This window comes from Rhinatrema bivittatum, chromosome 3, assembly GCF_901001135.1.
Source record: "Rhinatrema bivittatum chromosome 3, aRhiBiv1.1, whole genome shotgun sequence".
In the NCBI taxonomy this organism is placed as follows: Eukaryota; Metazoa; Chordata; class Amphibia; order Gymnophiona; family Rhinatrematidae; genus Rhinatrema; species Rhinatrema bivittatum.
The window spans coordinates 594,248,494-594,265,151 of record NC_042617.1 but is presented as its reverse complement, the minus strand read 5'-3'; the positions used below and the strand labels follow the sequence as shown (position 1 = coordinate 594,265,151).

General features: G+C 44.9%; 1 protein-coding gene across 4 annotated transcripts in view; it reads right to left on the bottom strand.

Moving 5' to 3' along the window:
• The window catches only part of SNX9 (sorting nexin 9), a 264,145-nt gene extending 254,874 nt beyond the window's left edge, over positions 1–9,271 (bottom strand). For 3 of the 4 annotated variants that reach the window (XM_029596722.1, XM_029596725.1, XM_029596724.1), the window contains exon 1: positions 9,020–9,271. In XM_029596722.1, the coding sequence (XP_029452582.1) occupies positions 9,020–9,256 (237 nt within the window). In that variant the 5' untranslated portion in view covers positions 9,257–9,271. Of the gene's footprint in view, positions 1–7,412; positions 7,432–9,019 lie in introns of those variants that run through there. The other variant, XM_029596726.1, reaches the window with a different exon arrangement.
• Between the last annotated feature and the right edge of the window lie 7,387 nt (positions 9,272–16,658).

Below are 16,658 nucleotides of genomic sequence, written 5' to 3'. Positions count from 1 at the left end.
CGACGCACAGCCGACCAGAAACCCCCACAGAAACCTGAACAAACCAACAGCCAAATCCACCAGCGCCAGAACTAACTCGCAACCCCCCCTCCGAACTATGCCCAGACAAGCGGATTCTACACACGAAACTTGTGCGACCGGCGCAAACCCATCGGGGTAAGAACCAACCTCAGTCCTCGCCAGGACCTCGACCCCCAACCCCTAAAAACGATTCACCCCAAGGAGCGTGACCAAGGACCCTGCCCCCTTGCTGCCCACCCAAAGCCCCTTGCCTCCCCATGCAAAACCTGAAAATTCCCAGCCCCCCCCATCACCATCCTAGCTCACATCAACCCCCCCCACCCACGCCTCATTAACCCTCACTCAAACCTCCCTACTTCAGCAACCTCCAGCATTCAACCCCCACACAACCCCCTTACCCGATACCTTCCCCACACCACACACTCTACCCACACAACCTCCCTACTCTATTCCTCCCCTCACACCCCTACACCAACATGCACCCAAAACACACACCCCTAACTTTAAACCAACACGATGTCCCCAATAACACAAAACCTATATGCACCTCCAGAACACGAAAATTTATCACTACCCACACACACCCAAACAAGCTAATCACAACCCTCACTGTAATATCACTACTCCTACTCAATGCACAGTCCATCACAAAAAAGATACCATTAATACATGACCTTCTAATTGATTCACACCCCGACATACTCTGCATAATGGAATCATGGCTCAAAAACAGACAACTACCCAAAGCAACATACAATATTTACTCCATACCAAGACCAAAAAAAGAAAGGTGGCAGCTTACTCCTCATGACTAAAGAAATTCAACATCACAGTCCATCCCATCGACCTTCCACCCCCCCATAGAAATCAGCCTTTTCAAGTCAAAATCACTACAAATCATCCTCCTATATGCCCCATCAGGAACCCTACAACACAACATATCCGCCCTAATTGAAACCATTGCCACCAACATCGACATGGCCATACCTGAGATCGTTCTAGGTGACTTCAACCTACACATGGACAAATCCCCACCTCTCACCAACTGGCGAACTCTTCCTAGAAACTATGACAGCCATCGGATTCAACCAAATAATCAACACCCCCAGTCATAAATCAGGACACACTCTAGACCTAATATTCACCAACAAGCACATAGACCTCCCCCACCCCCCAACAGCCACCACCATCCCCTGGTCAGACCATAAACTCATCCACACCAACCTACATATAAATCACCCGCCAACAGAAGCAAACCGAATCAACAAACTCATCGAATTCAAACAACCATGCCCAATCAATGAACTCACCGAAATCCTACCAACTAACTGAAAGACCTTGACATGAAAGACGCAAACACCGTGACAAACTCTTGGACAGCCATCAACTTAGAGGTAGCAAAGATCAAATGCCAAACTCTCAAAAAAGTAATCAAGACCACGAATAAATACAACACACCCTTGTACACACCTGAACTAAAAAACATCAAGCACCTCCTAAGACAATCCGAAAGAAAATAGAGAAAAGATCCATCCCCTCAACTAAAAGACAGATATAGAACCATACTATACATCTATAGATCAGACATCGAAAAAGCCAAAAGAGATTACTATGCCAAAAAGATTCAAGACCTTATTCGCATACATCTCTGACCTGATACAACCCACCCCAACACACCTCACCAAGAAGACTCCACCAGAACTTGCGAAGAACTCGCCAACTACTTCAAAGCCAAAATTACTAAAATAATTGCCGCAAACCCACATACCAATCAGCCACCTCACCACACCATCCTGTACCCAATTTGAAACAGTTGCCTCAACCGAGGTAGAATCCATAATTCACAAACTAAACCCAGCTGCACACCCCATCGACCCCATCCCTATAAAACTTCTAAAGCAAATCCCAATCATCATAGCTAGACCCATTGTGAACATAGTTAATATATCACTAGAACAAGGCACGTTCCCTGACTCCCTCAAGTGCGCCAGCATCGAACCAATCCTCAAAAAAAACCACAGCTCGACAAAGCTGATCCATCAAATTACCAGCCCATCTCCAATCTTCCCTTCATCGCCAACATCCTTGAAAAACATTGTAGTATTTCTAAAAATATGATTGGGGCACAATTTGTGTACATTGCTTCACAGAATTTAAGATTTTAAGGGGAGCTAGACAGGTGTGCTCTCTATGCCTTTTCATCTTTCCTATAATGATGGAGTCAGTGGCTTCCCAGATGCATAAAAATCCCAAAATTGGGCAAAAATCGATCAATTCTGTTTGATCTCAATGGCAAAAATGTTATCAAGCACTTCTATATCCACAATCAAGAGTGATATCAGTTTATCTGAACCACAATCAACGATATCCTTATCCGCTTTCAGTGGTATGGTAATGCCTGCAGTTATGGCTTCCGGTAATTTGCCATCAGTTAAATTAAACTAATTTCCTGACACCCAGCAATTTCTTCAATAAATGACAGCATGTTATACAAAAGTCATAGGAAGGACTCCAACTTCTTTTGAACTGTTGATGCAACAAAACTTCCGTTTCATAAACCATGAAAGCCACAAGTTCTCTTATCGCAACACACAACTACAGAAAACAGTTGTTTAATCTAGTTCCTGAATATATTTTAATATTTTGCTGCTTTAATATAAACAGTAAAAATATTACATATTTATGTTTGCTGTACCCTCTCTGCCGAGTGTATGGAAAAGTGGATTATAAATTAGTTGTTTTTTTTTTTTAATTTCATTCATTTATAGTCCAAGATATGGTGCATCTTCCCTTCCCTTCATGGCCATGAAGTAACAGGAAAAAAAGCCAGTTACATCCCAGAGGTGGCTGTGCACATGCAGTGCATACAGTTTATAGTCAGAAACCTGTGCTAGTGTCGTTCTGACAGACGCAGAGTGTGCATACAGCAGAGATTTTACCAAACAGAGTCTGAAGAGTGCACAGAATAAAAGATTTCTAAAATAGCTTAAAGAGGAAAAGATATCTGCAGTCCAAAAAGGAAGATGGCTTAGGAATAAGAGAGCCGAACACACAGGGAAATAAGATACTTTCTGGACTAACAGTCTCCTAAATTATCCTTTATGGAGCGGCACTCACCATGTGCACTAAAATCTTCACAAGTTAGAAAGAAAATGTTTGGTTCAGCCTACAGTTTAGAAAAGCTGAGTATGGCATAACTATTTCCGCTTTTAATGTAGCTGTGCAGGACAGACTGAGGAAGCAGGAAACATTTGTCCAGCTCAGATGCCCTCCTCAGTTACTTTGTTTTGCTTCCCTCGCTCCTTATTCAGGTTGTTTTTTTTTGTTTATTTATGATTTTTAATTTTACACTTGATAATCCTTCCACATGAGATTGTATCACATTATAATCACTTTTACATTATTTGAAAAAAGCTCAAACTTTCGCATACAATCCACAAAATTATAATCTCCACTAACAAACTTTATAATAAGGATATTCAAATTTTAACATTAAAGATATAGCCCTTAAGTGGCAAACATTTTTGCATAAACAGGAGTTCTAACAAAAATCAAAAGGCATGGGCTTCGCATAGACCGACGGTCAAACAAACCTTCTCTCTCTAAGCATTGGGAGAAGAGGTTACCGGCCTACGGGCTTCAAGAGACTGCCTTAGCTGTTCAACTTGAAAAAACACAAAATGTTTCCTCCCCTCTCTTTAAAATACATTTGCCGGGATACCGCAATGAAAAAACAAAGCCTAGAGAAATAACATCTTGTCTGGGTGATAAGAATTCTTTCCTGCGATACTGGGTAATCCTGATTTCCTGATCACAAACGTTCACAGGAAATTTCCTAAAATAATTACGCATTACATTCATAACATCTTGTTGTGATAAATGTAACCAAGAGAACTTTCCTCAATTATTTCTAGAAACCCAGTCAAGTTTGATGGTAATTCAGTAGTCACATTCTCATTTTTAACAGCTGCCCTGTTTAGAAGAAGCCTACATGTATTGATAGAGGGAATATTTTGCTCAGAAAAACCCAGGCTAGCTGTTAAAAAAAATTTTTAAGTAGTATACGGCATTTCCCCCATAATTTGGGGGAAATTTAACATTCTCACATTCAATTTTCTCAGTCCATTTTCTAATAATTCTAGACGTCTGGAAGATGTTAATTGTTCCTTTATAATTGCTGAGTTGACCTTAGCGTTTGTTTGAACCTTTTTTTCAATCTCAGATATTTTATTTTGTCAGAACAGTTCCCTGTTCTTGAATTCCCAAAATCTTCTCCTGTACATTATAATTAAGGGAGTCAACTTTTCTCTCCAGTCTGGTTAACGAAAGCCCCTGGGCTTGTAACAAGGTCCCAAATAGCTTCGAGTGTCACCGCACCCGGCCTTGATGACCCCAACGCCCACTCACCCAGAGCCTCTGGGAGTACGATGTTCTCTCCCGCCACAGGAGCCTCCTCCTCCTCCTCCACCGAAGGCTCCCTCGATGTACCTGGCCCCGCTTGCGCCCGACCCAGCCTCTCTCCCTCCGCTGCCTCAGGGTTCGCCCCCTCCAACCTCTGGCGCTTCAGACACGTCATCCGAGTGCGACTGAGCAGGAGCCCTGAGGGGGTCGCGTTGCGCCGGGGGTGCGCGAAGGTCCGGACTGAGGGTCGTCTCTGCCAGCGACGCAATCTGCTCTCCTGCCGCAGTGCTCGCAATGTACGACTCCCTCCAAACTCACTGTCTGGGACAGGAAACGAACGATGTCGAGCTGACTCGGTCCGGGTAAGGGCTCTGGAGGGAAAACCCTCACCTTCCCCTTCCTCTTTGAAGGAATTATCAATCAGGAAAACTTTTCTCAAGAAAACAGAGGTAGCTGGCGTTTCACTGCTCCGCTATGCCGCCTTTTCTTTTTTTTTTTAAACAAACGAGACTGATGCAATGTAGTGCGTGCAGCCCAGTGCACAGCTGGATGCACAGCTGGATGCGCTAGAATAACTCCTGATGTAATAATGGGATTAGCGCGTCCAGACCAGCACATAGCCAATAGCGCTCATCACGTGTAAATGCCACGTGGATGAGCTATCAGCTAATACCTCCTACACAAAGAAGTCACCGTGCGCCTGACGCTCATGTTTTAATCTGCAAAAATTAATGCCAGCCCAGGAGCTGAGGCACCTCAAGCTTCAACAGAACAGCCCAAAATACTGCTTTTCTGTTGCTCCTTCAACTTAATATCGTCGCGATACTAAGCAAGAGGAAGCACAGAAAGCAGCATTGTGAAAAAGAGACTTGACAGCAGTCGGGTTAGGAAAACGGACGCTCAATTTACTAGCGTCCACTTTCCTGACCCACAAGGACGCGCTAGGGATGCACAATTTCTCTCTAGTGCCTCCTTTTCAGCACGGCATCTCATTATCATATCGCAACAGGCGGGTGCGCAATGCAAGCACCCATTTTCTACGCATTTTGTATTGCATCAGCCCCAAGGTCAGATGTACCACAGAGACATCTCTTGACCATAATCGTGTGCCAGGTCAGGGCGTACATGCTAAGTTTTCTAACCGATACAAGTCCACGGTGCCATGGCAGAGCATTTCTCTAACAATCTCAACAGTGCAACATCTGAGCGTGCTGATACCGTATCACCAGTTCCTTATTTTACTGTAGGTGTCCATTTTAACCCCCCAGAAAGAATAAGTACATTTTTCAACCATGGCTATGTTCTTAACTTGACTTTTTAAGGATTAAGTCTCTTCTTTAAAAATAAAAAAAAAAAGGCAATGGCGAGCCCAGCCACAAGTATCAGTGGTATTCCTAACTTTATATCGTCTACAAGGAGGTCACCCTGGTCACTGATGCCTAGAAGGCAAAGCTGTGGTGAAAAAACATCTCCCACATTCCCAGCACGTGCTCAGTTTCCACACATGGACCATCACATGTGCACACCCTGCTCCCCACACTCTCACCAACCTAACAGACGGGCAGACAGACCATTTCCTACCATAACCGGATATCTGCAGTCTAACAAACATCTCAGCTCTTTCACTGCAAACTGAAATTGTGCGTGCTTGCAGCCAGAGGCCGTACCAGTCACACTCATCTTAGGTTTAGTGCAAACCCACATGCCACTGCAATGTAAGCCTTTCAGGTGTGGAGCCAGACTCATTACTAAAGCAAATTAAAAATCTAGGTGTCAAACTCCGCCTGTTTTACTGGATTGTAGGCAAATTCCTCCTCTTGTGCGCAACACTCCCACCCAGAATTCAGATATTGGGAATATCAAAGGAGTAGGTCATTTTATGGAAGGAGTTATCCTAATATATATGTCTTGTGCTCATGTCCCAGCACCAGAATACCTTCAGCTCCGTCATCCATGCATCCCTATAAAAATTACTAGACACTGAAAGTGAAGTCATTCCTGCCTCGGCTCCATCTCATTTTCAAGTTCTGAGTTTGCTTCCTCCTTTACACTAGGAGCTCGTCAGCTTCTTGTATTCTGAGAGGTCTCTGAACAAGATACCACATTTCCCCTTTGCTCATGGAAATCCACTGGCGTTCAAAGTGATAAACAAACAGGGCGCAGAATATCTGACAGTATGTCCAACAAGGAGCTTGTGCTCCAGCCAGGAGAAGTTATCCCTTCCATGTGTCAAGGAAGTGAAATTACAAAGCACTAGAAGTTGAATTTTCTCTGTAGTAGCACCGGTGCTTATGGAATACCTGTTCTAGTTTCCAAACACCGAAATTGCTTCTGAATACAGATCCTGTGTGTACTGTACAGATTTCTTTGTGCTGTCAGTTTATTTAAACCTTTTCATAATTAACTTTGCATTTATGTATTACGTACAACTGTACAGAAACACAAATGGACCAGACAGATTTTAAGTGATTATTAGAAAATTGTCTTGTCCATGTACGTCGAGTAGACTGTAAGCTCCATGGAGTAGGGTCTGCCCCTTATGTAACAATGCTAATAGTTACAGACTAACAGCGATGTCATCTAAGCATAACTGTTATAGAAAGACCTCAAGAGATAAAACATAAGTTAATATTGCACAAGAAAAGGCAGGAAGAGCAAGTATCTCTGAAGATCCAGATGTTTCTTATAAATATGCTTCAGTCTGTACCATGTAACTAATGCGGCTGCTATGTCAGTCCACTTGAAAATATATTTTTGTTCATTCTATTCTGACCAGAGCTCTTGAAAGCTAGTCAAGAAATGTATAAAGGTATCACCTAATATATTATTTGTTAACTTTCATTCATGTAGCTGTGTCACTGGCTAATAGAACAGATATAGTTAAACTAATCCCATCACACAATTCTCATTCTCAACCCTGTGAAGGCTGCATCCCTTTTTTATTATTATTATTTTTTAATAATGCAATGAAATATAAAAGCCATACTTACCATGGGACTTTTTAAAGTTCCTGATCTGCCACAAGTGCCATTTAAAAAGCACAGTTAGTAAGGGCACACATTTTAGGCCCATTCCCCTTTCTGGCCTGAAGGCTTCAGTAACATCAGAATTCTCTCACCAGTATTACGTACAGTCTGCAGGAAGATATTACTGATCTTACAAGCCATCTACGTCCTTAGCTGCTATACCTTGCCATTCAGGACCCAACTCTGAGCCCCCATACAACCTGCAATAAACTAAAACAACTTATGTACCTTCTGCTTTACTGATGTGATTATATGAAATTTAAAACGTTACAGGCTATAGCCTTGCTGCCCCTGCCTTGTGCTTTTGCTATTCCTAGGTCAGTAACCAGATCAGCACTTCACCCCATCACCCTGCAAGTATGGAAGGACCATCCAATTTGGTTCTCAGTCAGTTTGGAAAGTCTGATCTAGCACTCCCTTCTCCAGTGCATTCAGAAATCCATGCAACCACAGAGCACGAGATCACAAATTCTAACTGAAGGTTGTAGCCAATCAAGGGGAAAAAAAAAAAGTCATCTTAAACAATGCCACTGAGATTTCCTTCTCTCACAAGTTTTTCACAAATATGTAAAACTTCCTTCAAGCTGAAATGCTGATTTAAAATGAAGTTGGCAGCGGTGGCTATTTCCATGCAAGCATTTTTATGCCGCATTATCCGCTGTGCTGCCTGGGATTCAAATGAAAAGGAAGTGCAATGTTACCGATACTCTATTGCAAACTATCGATAAACATAACAAATACAGAAAGGTCTGAGACTTGAGAATCACTTTTAGCCTCATATCAATACAACCCACTACCATTTAAAATATCTTGGGTTTGTTAACTGACTGCAAGGCACTTGTATTTAAATGTGTCAGAGTAAAGCCTGCTTGCAGTATTTCATGATGTGCAGTATAACCCTGCCATTCCCAGAAAGACCAGGACTGTGCTAGCCTGGTGGCTCGATCATGAGGGGGGTCGGGGCGGGATATCTCAGGGATGACTGGAGATGCTCTGCAGGCAGCATGCACAACCCCTTGGGGACAGGAGGGCAGTAAGAGTCACCTGCCATGGTGACACCTAGGGCCTGGATTTAGAGGCCTGTGATTAAAAGGTCCTGGGGAAAGAACTGGTGTGTGGTCCTGGGCCAGGACACTGCAATAACCAGGCTGGAAGGTGAGCTGGGGAAAGGATACAGAACAAGGGGGGAAATCCTCCTGCAGGTGAGATCCCAGCTAGAAAGAAGCTACCTGCACTCAGACTAGGAAAACTATCCCAGACCGAGTTCAGATGAGTGGTGAGAAAACAGAGAGGAGGGGCAGGGGAACAGGGCTAAAAATGACCCCGTGGCCCTCGGCAGACTCTGGCCCTATGACCAGCAGGCAAGTCACTGGCATTTTTTGTTTCGTTTTAGCTGAAATCGCTGCTTAGAGTTCAGTCTGGCAGCGGAGGAAAGGAAATGAGAAAGTTATGGCAGAGAAAGGGGCAGCTGACCTGACCTTCCCCAGCTCCTCCCTTCCTCTCCCGGGCTCGCGCGCGGTCCCGGGAGGGCGCGAGCCCCCTGCCCCGCCGCCGGGGTCCCCGCGCCTTACCTTGGCGGCCATGCTGAGAGCTCCCCCGTAGGCCGCGCCGCCCTCCTGGCACCGGCAGCGCCCTCTCAGCAGTCGCAGGGCCGGGGCCGCTGCTGCTGCAGCTCCTCCTTCTCCTCTCCGCTCCGGGGGCGGGGAGGGGAGGGGCGGGGCTTGGCGGGCTCGCTCGCTCTTTTTCCAGCTGCTCCCCGGGTTTCTGGGCAGCGCGCGCCCTTCTTCCCACCTCCGCTCACCTTGCATTCACGTTTAGTAAACCTGCAGCTCACACGGCTTCCTTTCTTACTAGAAGGCCACTTTAATACCAGCCTCTTGTTTTGTCTTCCCCTGCTTTAAATTTTGCTGCCAGTCATGCGGTGAAAAAAAAGAAAGAGAAACATCCGGCTTAGGCAGTAAAATAGTTAAGAACATAAGAGCATGCCATACTGGGTCAGACCAAAGATCCCTCAAGCCCAGCATCCTGTGTCCAACAGTGGCCAATCCAGGCCATAAGCACCCTGCAGGATCCCAAGGGGTGCACAAATTCCATGCAACTCCACCTTAATAATGCTTAATGCACTTTTCCTCCAGAAACTTGTCCAAACATTTTTTAAATGCAGCCCAACTAGTAGCTTTTACCACATCCTCTGGCAACGAATTCCAGAGCTTAATTATGGGTTGAGTAAAAAAATATTTTCTCTTCTTTTAAATGTATCACCTAATAACTTCATTTTCAGGGTTTACGCACGTGGCCAGACCTTATGCGCCCGCCCCCTGAGTGCGCCGCCCGCACATGCGTGCACTAATTATAAAATCCCGCGTGCATATGCGCACGGCAATGGGATTTTATAACATGCACACGCCAGCGCACAGATTATAAAATCAGAGTGTCCATGTGTGCGCACCGGGAAGCTCATGCACACCTTTTAAAATCTACCCCTCTGTGTACCCTAGTATTCATACTTTTTAAAAGAGGGCGATCCGGGTAACTATAGACCAGTGAGCCTGACTTCACTGCAGGGAAAAATAGTGGAAACTATTCTCAAGATCAAAATCATAGAGCATATAGAAAGACATGGTTTAATGGAACATAGTCAACATGGATTTACCCAAGGGAAGTCTTGCCTAACAAATGTGCTTCATTTTTTTGAAGGGGATAATAAACATGTGGATAAAGGTGAACCGGTAGATGTAGTGTATTCGGATTTTCAGAAGGCATTTGACAAAGTCCCTCGTGAGAGGCTTCTAGGAAAACTAAAAAGTCATGGGATAAGAGGCGATGTCCTTTCGTGGATTACAAACTGGTTAAAAGACAGGAAACAGAGAGTAGGATTAAATGGTCAATTTTCTCAGTGGAAAAGGGTAAACAGTGGAGTGCCTCAGGGATCTGTACTTGGACCGGTGCTTTTCAATATATATATATAAATGATCTGGAAAGGTATATGACGAGTGAGGTTATTAAATTTGCGGACGATACAAAATTATTCAGAGTAGTTAAATCACAAGCGGATTGTGATACATTACAGGAGGACCTTGCAAGACTGGAAGATTGGGCATCCAAATGGCAAATGAAATTTAATGTGGACAAGTGCAAGGTGTTGCATATAGGGAAAAGTAACCCTTGTTAGGTTCCATATTAGGAGCTACCACCCAGGAAAAAGATCTAGGCATCATAATGGATAAAATCGTCGGCTCAGTGTGCTGCGGCAGTCAAAAAAGCAAACAGAATGTTAGGAATTATTAGGAAGGGAATGGTTAATAGAACGGAAAATGTCATAATGCCTCTGTATCGCTCCATGGTGAGACCACACCTTGAATAATGTGTACAATTCTGGTCGCCGCATCTCAAAAAAGATATAATTGCAATGGAGAAGGTACAGAGAAGGGCTACCAAAATGATAAGGGGGATGGAACAACTCCCCTATGAGGAAAGGCTGAAGAGGTTAGGGCTGTTCAGCTTGGAGAAGAGACGGCTGAGGGGGGATATGATCGAGGTCTTTAAGATCATGAGAGGTCTTAAATGAGTAGATGTGACTCGGTTATTTACACTTTCGAATAATAGAAGGACTAAGGGGCACTCCATGAAGTTAGCAAGTAGCACATTTAAGACTAATCGGAGAAAATTATTTTTCACTCAACGCACAATAAAGCTCTGGAATTTGTTGCCAGAGGATGTGGTTAGTGCAGTTAGTGTAGCTGGATTCAAAAAAGGTTTGGATAAGTTCTTGGAGGAGAAGTCCATTAACTGCTATTAATCAAGTTTACTTAGGGAATAGCCACTGCTATTAATTGCATCAGTAGCATGGGTTCTTCTTAGTGTTTGGCTAATTGCCAGGTTCTTATGGCCTGGATTGGCCTCTGTTGGAAACAGGATGCTGGGCTTGATGGACCCTTGGTCTGACCCAGCATGGCAATTTCTTATGTTCTTATGTTCTGTCTGCAACCAGCTGTGATCACCAAGACTACCTACATCCTTTCCCTTTTGGATGGTAAGGCCTTGGCCTGGGCATCACCTCTCTGGTGCAGACCTAGTCCTTCAAGATCCCTCAGGATTTCTAGCTCTGTTCCGTTCCATATTCGACAATCCAGGCCTAGAGCTGTTTCCAGGTCATCACTCCTCCATCTCCAGCAAGGCTCGTGCTCATTAACGGACTATGTTATTGAGTTCAGAACACTCTCTTCAGAACTTCACTGGGACTCTGACTGTTTATGTTCCATCTTCCTCAAAGGTTTGAGCCCTCGGATTAAGGATGAGTTGGCAGCTCGCGAATTACCCATGTCGTTGGACTCCCTGATAGACCTTACTAGACGTATCGACCGCCATCTGCAAGAGTCCCGAGCATCCTGGAAGTCTACCTCTGGCTCATTCCGAACTCGACGTTCTTCTTCACCCAGAATGAACACAACTCAGAATAAAGCAGAGGAAAAACCTATGCAGATGGGCTGGAGAAGACTTTCTCTCAAGGAACACCGCCGCCGCCAGCAATCCGGTCTTTGCCTGTACTGTGGCCAACCCAGACATGCCATTGCCTCGTGTCCAGTCTGACCGGGAAACTCCCAGGCCTAGGTTCTGCTGGAGGACTACTCCTAAGCCTGACTTCAACGTCTCCTCCATTGACCGTCCCCGTTTCCATTAAAATGGATAACCATGAGTTCCACACTTTGGCATTGGTGGATTCTGGGGCTGGTGGGAACTTTATATTAAAACAATTAACAGAACATTTGCGGATCCCCACCATCCACTCCCCTGTGCTGGTATTACTCTCATCCATCCATGGAGAGCCTCTTCCTGGTGAGGTTATGCACACCACGGCCCCCATTCAGCTTTGCACCTGGACCCTGCATGTCAAAACCATTTCTTTTCACATACTGGACAAAGCCATTCATCCTGTGGTCCTGGGGCTGCCGAGAGTGCAGCAACACACTCCACAGTTCAACTGGGCTACCCTACAGCTCACTCATTGGGGCCCCTCCTGTTATGAGAACTGTCTAGAGTCCATCTCGCCTCTGCCTTGTATGACTACCTCGCTCTCTCTTCCTGGCCTTCCACCGCAATACGCTTCTTTTGCTGATGTGTTCTCAAAAAAGGCCGCAGATACTTTACCCCTGCACCGCTCATATGATTGCCCAACACAGAGCCTCCTCGAGGTAGGATTTATCCTCTATCACAGACTGAGACACAAGCCATGTCCAAGTACATCCATGAGAACCTGGCCAAAGGCTTCATTCGGCCCTCTCTCTCGCAGGAGCAGGGTTTTTCTTTGTAGGGAAAAAAGATGGCTACCTTTGTCTCTGCATCGATTACCGAGGCCTAAATGAAATCACCCTAAAGGATTGTTACCCTCTGCCTCTGATCTCGGAGCTTTTCGACAGGCTTCAAAGAGCAAAAATCTTCTCCAGATTGGACCTCCGGGGAGCCTACAATCTAGTCCGGATTCACAAAGGCGACGAGTGGAAGACCACCTTTAACACACGTGATGGCCACTTTGAATACCTTATGATGCCGTTTGGCCTATATAATGCACCCGCTGTATTTCAGAACCTGATGAACAAGGTTTTCAGAGATATGCTTTACCAGTGCATAGTAATGTACCTTGACAACATTCTTGTATTCTCGCAAGATCTTCAAAGCCATCGCCAGGATGTCTCTCATGTTCTCCAGCGTCTGCGGGATAACCGACTTTTTGCCAAACTCAAGAAGTGCTCCATCGAGCAAGAGACTGTTCCTTTCTTTGGCTACGTGGTGTCCAGCCAAGGGTTCCGAATGGACCTGCAGAAATTGAAGAGCATCGGTGATTGGCCTCAGCCTACGGGCCTCAAGGCCCTTCAAAGATTCCTTGGCTTCGCCAATTACTACCGCTCTTTTATCCACCATTATTCCACCCTGACTGCACCACTCACGGCCATGACTCGCAAGGGGTCCAACCCCTCTCAGTGGTCGCCCGAAGCCATGACCGCCTTCCAGGACCTTAAAACCGCCTTTCTCAAGGAACCATGTCTCCACCATCCAGACCCTACACGGCCATTTTTTTGTCAAAGTCGACGCCTCTGATGTTGGCGTAGGAACCATCCTGAGCCAATACTCTACTACCCATACTCTACACCCATGCTCATTTTTTCCCGGCGCTTCTCTCCAGCGGAACATAATTACGCCATTGGGGATAAAGAATTGTTGGCCATCAAGCTGAGGAATGGCGACCCTGGCTCGAGGGAGCCCAACACCAGATTACAGTATACACGGATCACGAAAACCTTGAGTATTTGCATCATGCTCAACGTTTAAACCATCACCAGACCCGTTGAGCCCTCCTCTACCTGATTTAATTTCCTACTGCATTATCGTCCAGCCAATAAAAACGGTTGCACCGATGTTCTCTCCAGATCCTTCATTGTAGAGGATGTACCCGATACCCCGCAGCACATCATGGACCTTGCCAAGGTCATCCTGTCAGCTACCTTTCCAGTCCCACCAGGGAAGACAGTGGTCCCTCGCCAACTATGATGGAGGGACCTTTGATGGGCTCACGACTCTTTGACCACAGGACATCCGGGCCAATCCAGAACTCTCTCTACTCTCCAGTGGTATTATTGGTGGCCCATGATAAGAAAGGACACCCAAGCTTATGTAGACTCCTGTCCCATGTGTGCCCATCATAAACCTCCATCAGGAAGACTGTGGGGACTCTTGCAACCACATCCCATTCCGACCAAGCAATGGACTCATATCGCGATGGACTTTATAGTGGATCTGCCTGTCTCCAATGGCAACAACACCATATGGGTCACCGTCGACCATTTCTCTAAAATGGCCACTTCGTGGTTCTACCCGGTCTCCCTCCTGCACCACAGCTGGCCAAGTTGTTCATCCGGCATGTGTTCCGGCTCCATGGTCTACCCAAGCATATCCTCTCGGACCGTGGAGTTCAATTCACTGTATGCTTTTGGAGATCTCTCTGCAAGAAATTTGACATCTCATTAGATTTCACCTCGGCTTACCATCCCCAAGCCAATGGGAAAATGGAGAGGACTAACAGAACCTTAAAGCAATTCCTGTGGGCATCTGTGAGCTTACGACAGGATGATTGGGCCGACCTTCTTCCATGGGCAGAATTTCCTCTAAACTCTCACCAGTCAACTTCCACCAGCTCGTCTCCCTTCCAGGTGGTCTATGAACGCCAGCCCTTGCCACCTCTACTGCTTCCTCTGTCCGTGGCTTCACCAGCAGCACTCAACCACTCAAGAATTACATCAGTTGTGGACTATACCCAACAACTGCTTGAGCAGGCTGCCCAGAGATCGAAGAGGTTCTATGATGCTCATCAGCGGTAGAGGTGGCAAGGGCTGGCGTTCATAAACCACCTGGATGGGCCGTTTGGTCTTCTTCTGCCGTCATTTCTATGTTTCTATGTTTCTTTGTTTCTATGTTTCTATGTCTAGGTGGTTTACAAAGATACAAACATAAATTTACAAACAAAACGAGGTTAACACAAAATTAATAACTGGAATAAAAGATAAAAAATAACATACATACACTAAAATCAAACTTATTGGTCTAGGATAATATCATGTATGTTGTATCTCAACACTGCATATAAGGTGGATCACTGTTGTTGATTTATTCCAACAGATATCTATCAGGCTGCCTGGGGTAGACAATCTTCTGTGAGAAGTAATGACTGACTACCTCATTACCAGATATGGACAAGCTTGTCACAGACATCATTGATGTTTGTGGATGAGCAGGCCAGGATCAGCAATTTATAGCCTGTATAGGTTACCAAAGTGCTGGAGGGAGTCTGCAAACAATCTCCTAACAGATGTATATATGTGTGTCTGTGTCTGAGTGAGTGATGTGTTGTGTAAGCTTCTGTTTACATCTGTGTCTGGGGGTGATAAGAAGATAAGAACATAAGAAATTGCCATGCAGGGTCAGATCAAGGGTCCATCAAGCCTACCATCCTGTTTCCAACAGTGGCCAAACCAGGCTACAAGTACCTGGCAAGTACCCAAACACTAAGTAGATTCCATGATACTGATGCCAGTAATAGCGGAGGCTATTCGCTAAGTCAATATGATTAATAGCAGTTAATGGACTTCTCCTCCAAGAACTTATCCAAACCTTTTTTAAACCCAGCTACACTAACTGCATGAACCACATCCTCTGACAATAAATGCCAGAGCTTAATTGTGCGTTGAGTAAAAAAGAATTTTCTCCAATTAGTTTTAAATGTGCTACTTGCTAACTTCATGGAAACCCCCCTAGTCCTTCTATTATATGAAAGGATTGGATAAGTTCTTGGAAGAGAAGTCCATTACCTGCTATTAAGTTCACTTAGAGAATAGCCACTGCCATTAGCAATGGTTACATGGAATAGACTTAGTTTTTGGGTACTTGCCAGGTTCTTATGGCCTGGATTGGACACTGTTGGAAACAGGATGCTGGGCTTGATGGACCCTTGGTCTGACCCAGTATGGCATTTTCTTATGTTCTTATGTTCTTAGAGTAAATAACCGATTCACATCTACCCATTCTAGATCTCTCATGATTTTAAACACCTCTATCATATCCCCCCTCAGCTGTCTCTTCTCCAAGCTGCAATCACAAACCTCTACCCATTCACACACTGTATTCCAGTGTACCTTATTTGTGAACACACAAAACCAAAAACAATTGTACCACTGGTAATTAATTCATATGAATCAATCTCGCCAAATATATGTAGGCCCCTCACTCTCAGGGTCTGTCAAAGTCATACAGACTCCTAATTAGGTATGGGGCCACCTTGCTTTAATTATAACATCTTTAAACTTTTAAGATTTTTATGCAATTTTTTCTTTTTTCTTTTTTAAAATGTCAAGCAAAATAATCGATGATAGGCATTAAATCACCGCTGTTCATAGCACAAAGGTATCAAAAAGATACGAGAGGAACCATCAATACTCATCTGTTGCCAAATTTTGGCTGGTCTCCCTCTCCCCGACACGCGCGTGTTTCGAACCTGAAGTTCTGCCTCAGGGGGATGTCCTTCTGTATCTGCTAATCAACGAATTACCCCGCTTCAAAAATCGCGATTTGCCTTCTTCATTCTCTAACAATTTCTTGGCTTCTTTGGAGCTGTCTTAATTTTTCAGCGGCCGCGTCTCGCCGCCCTTGTATTTTAAAATG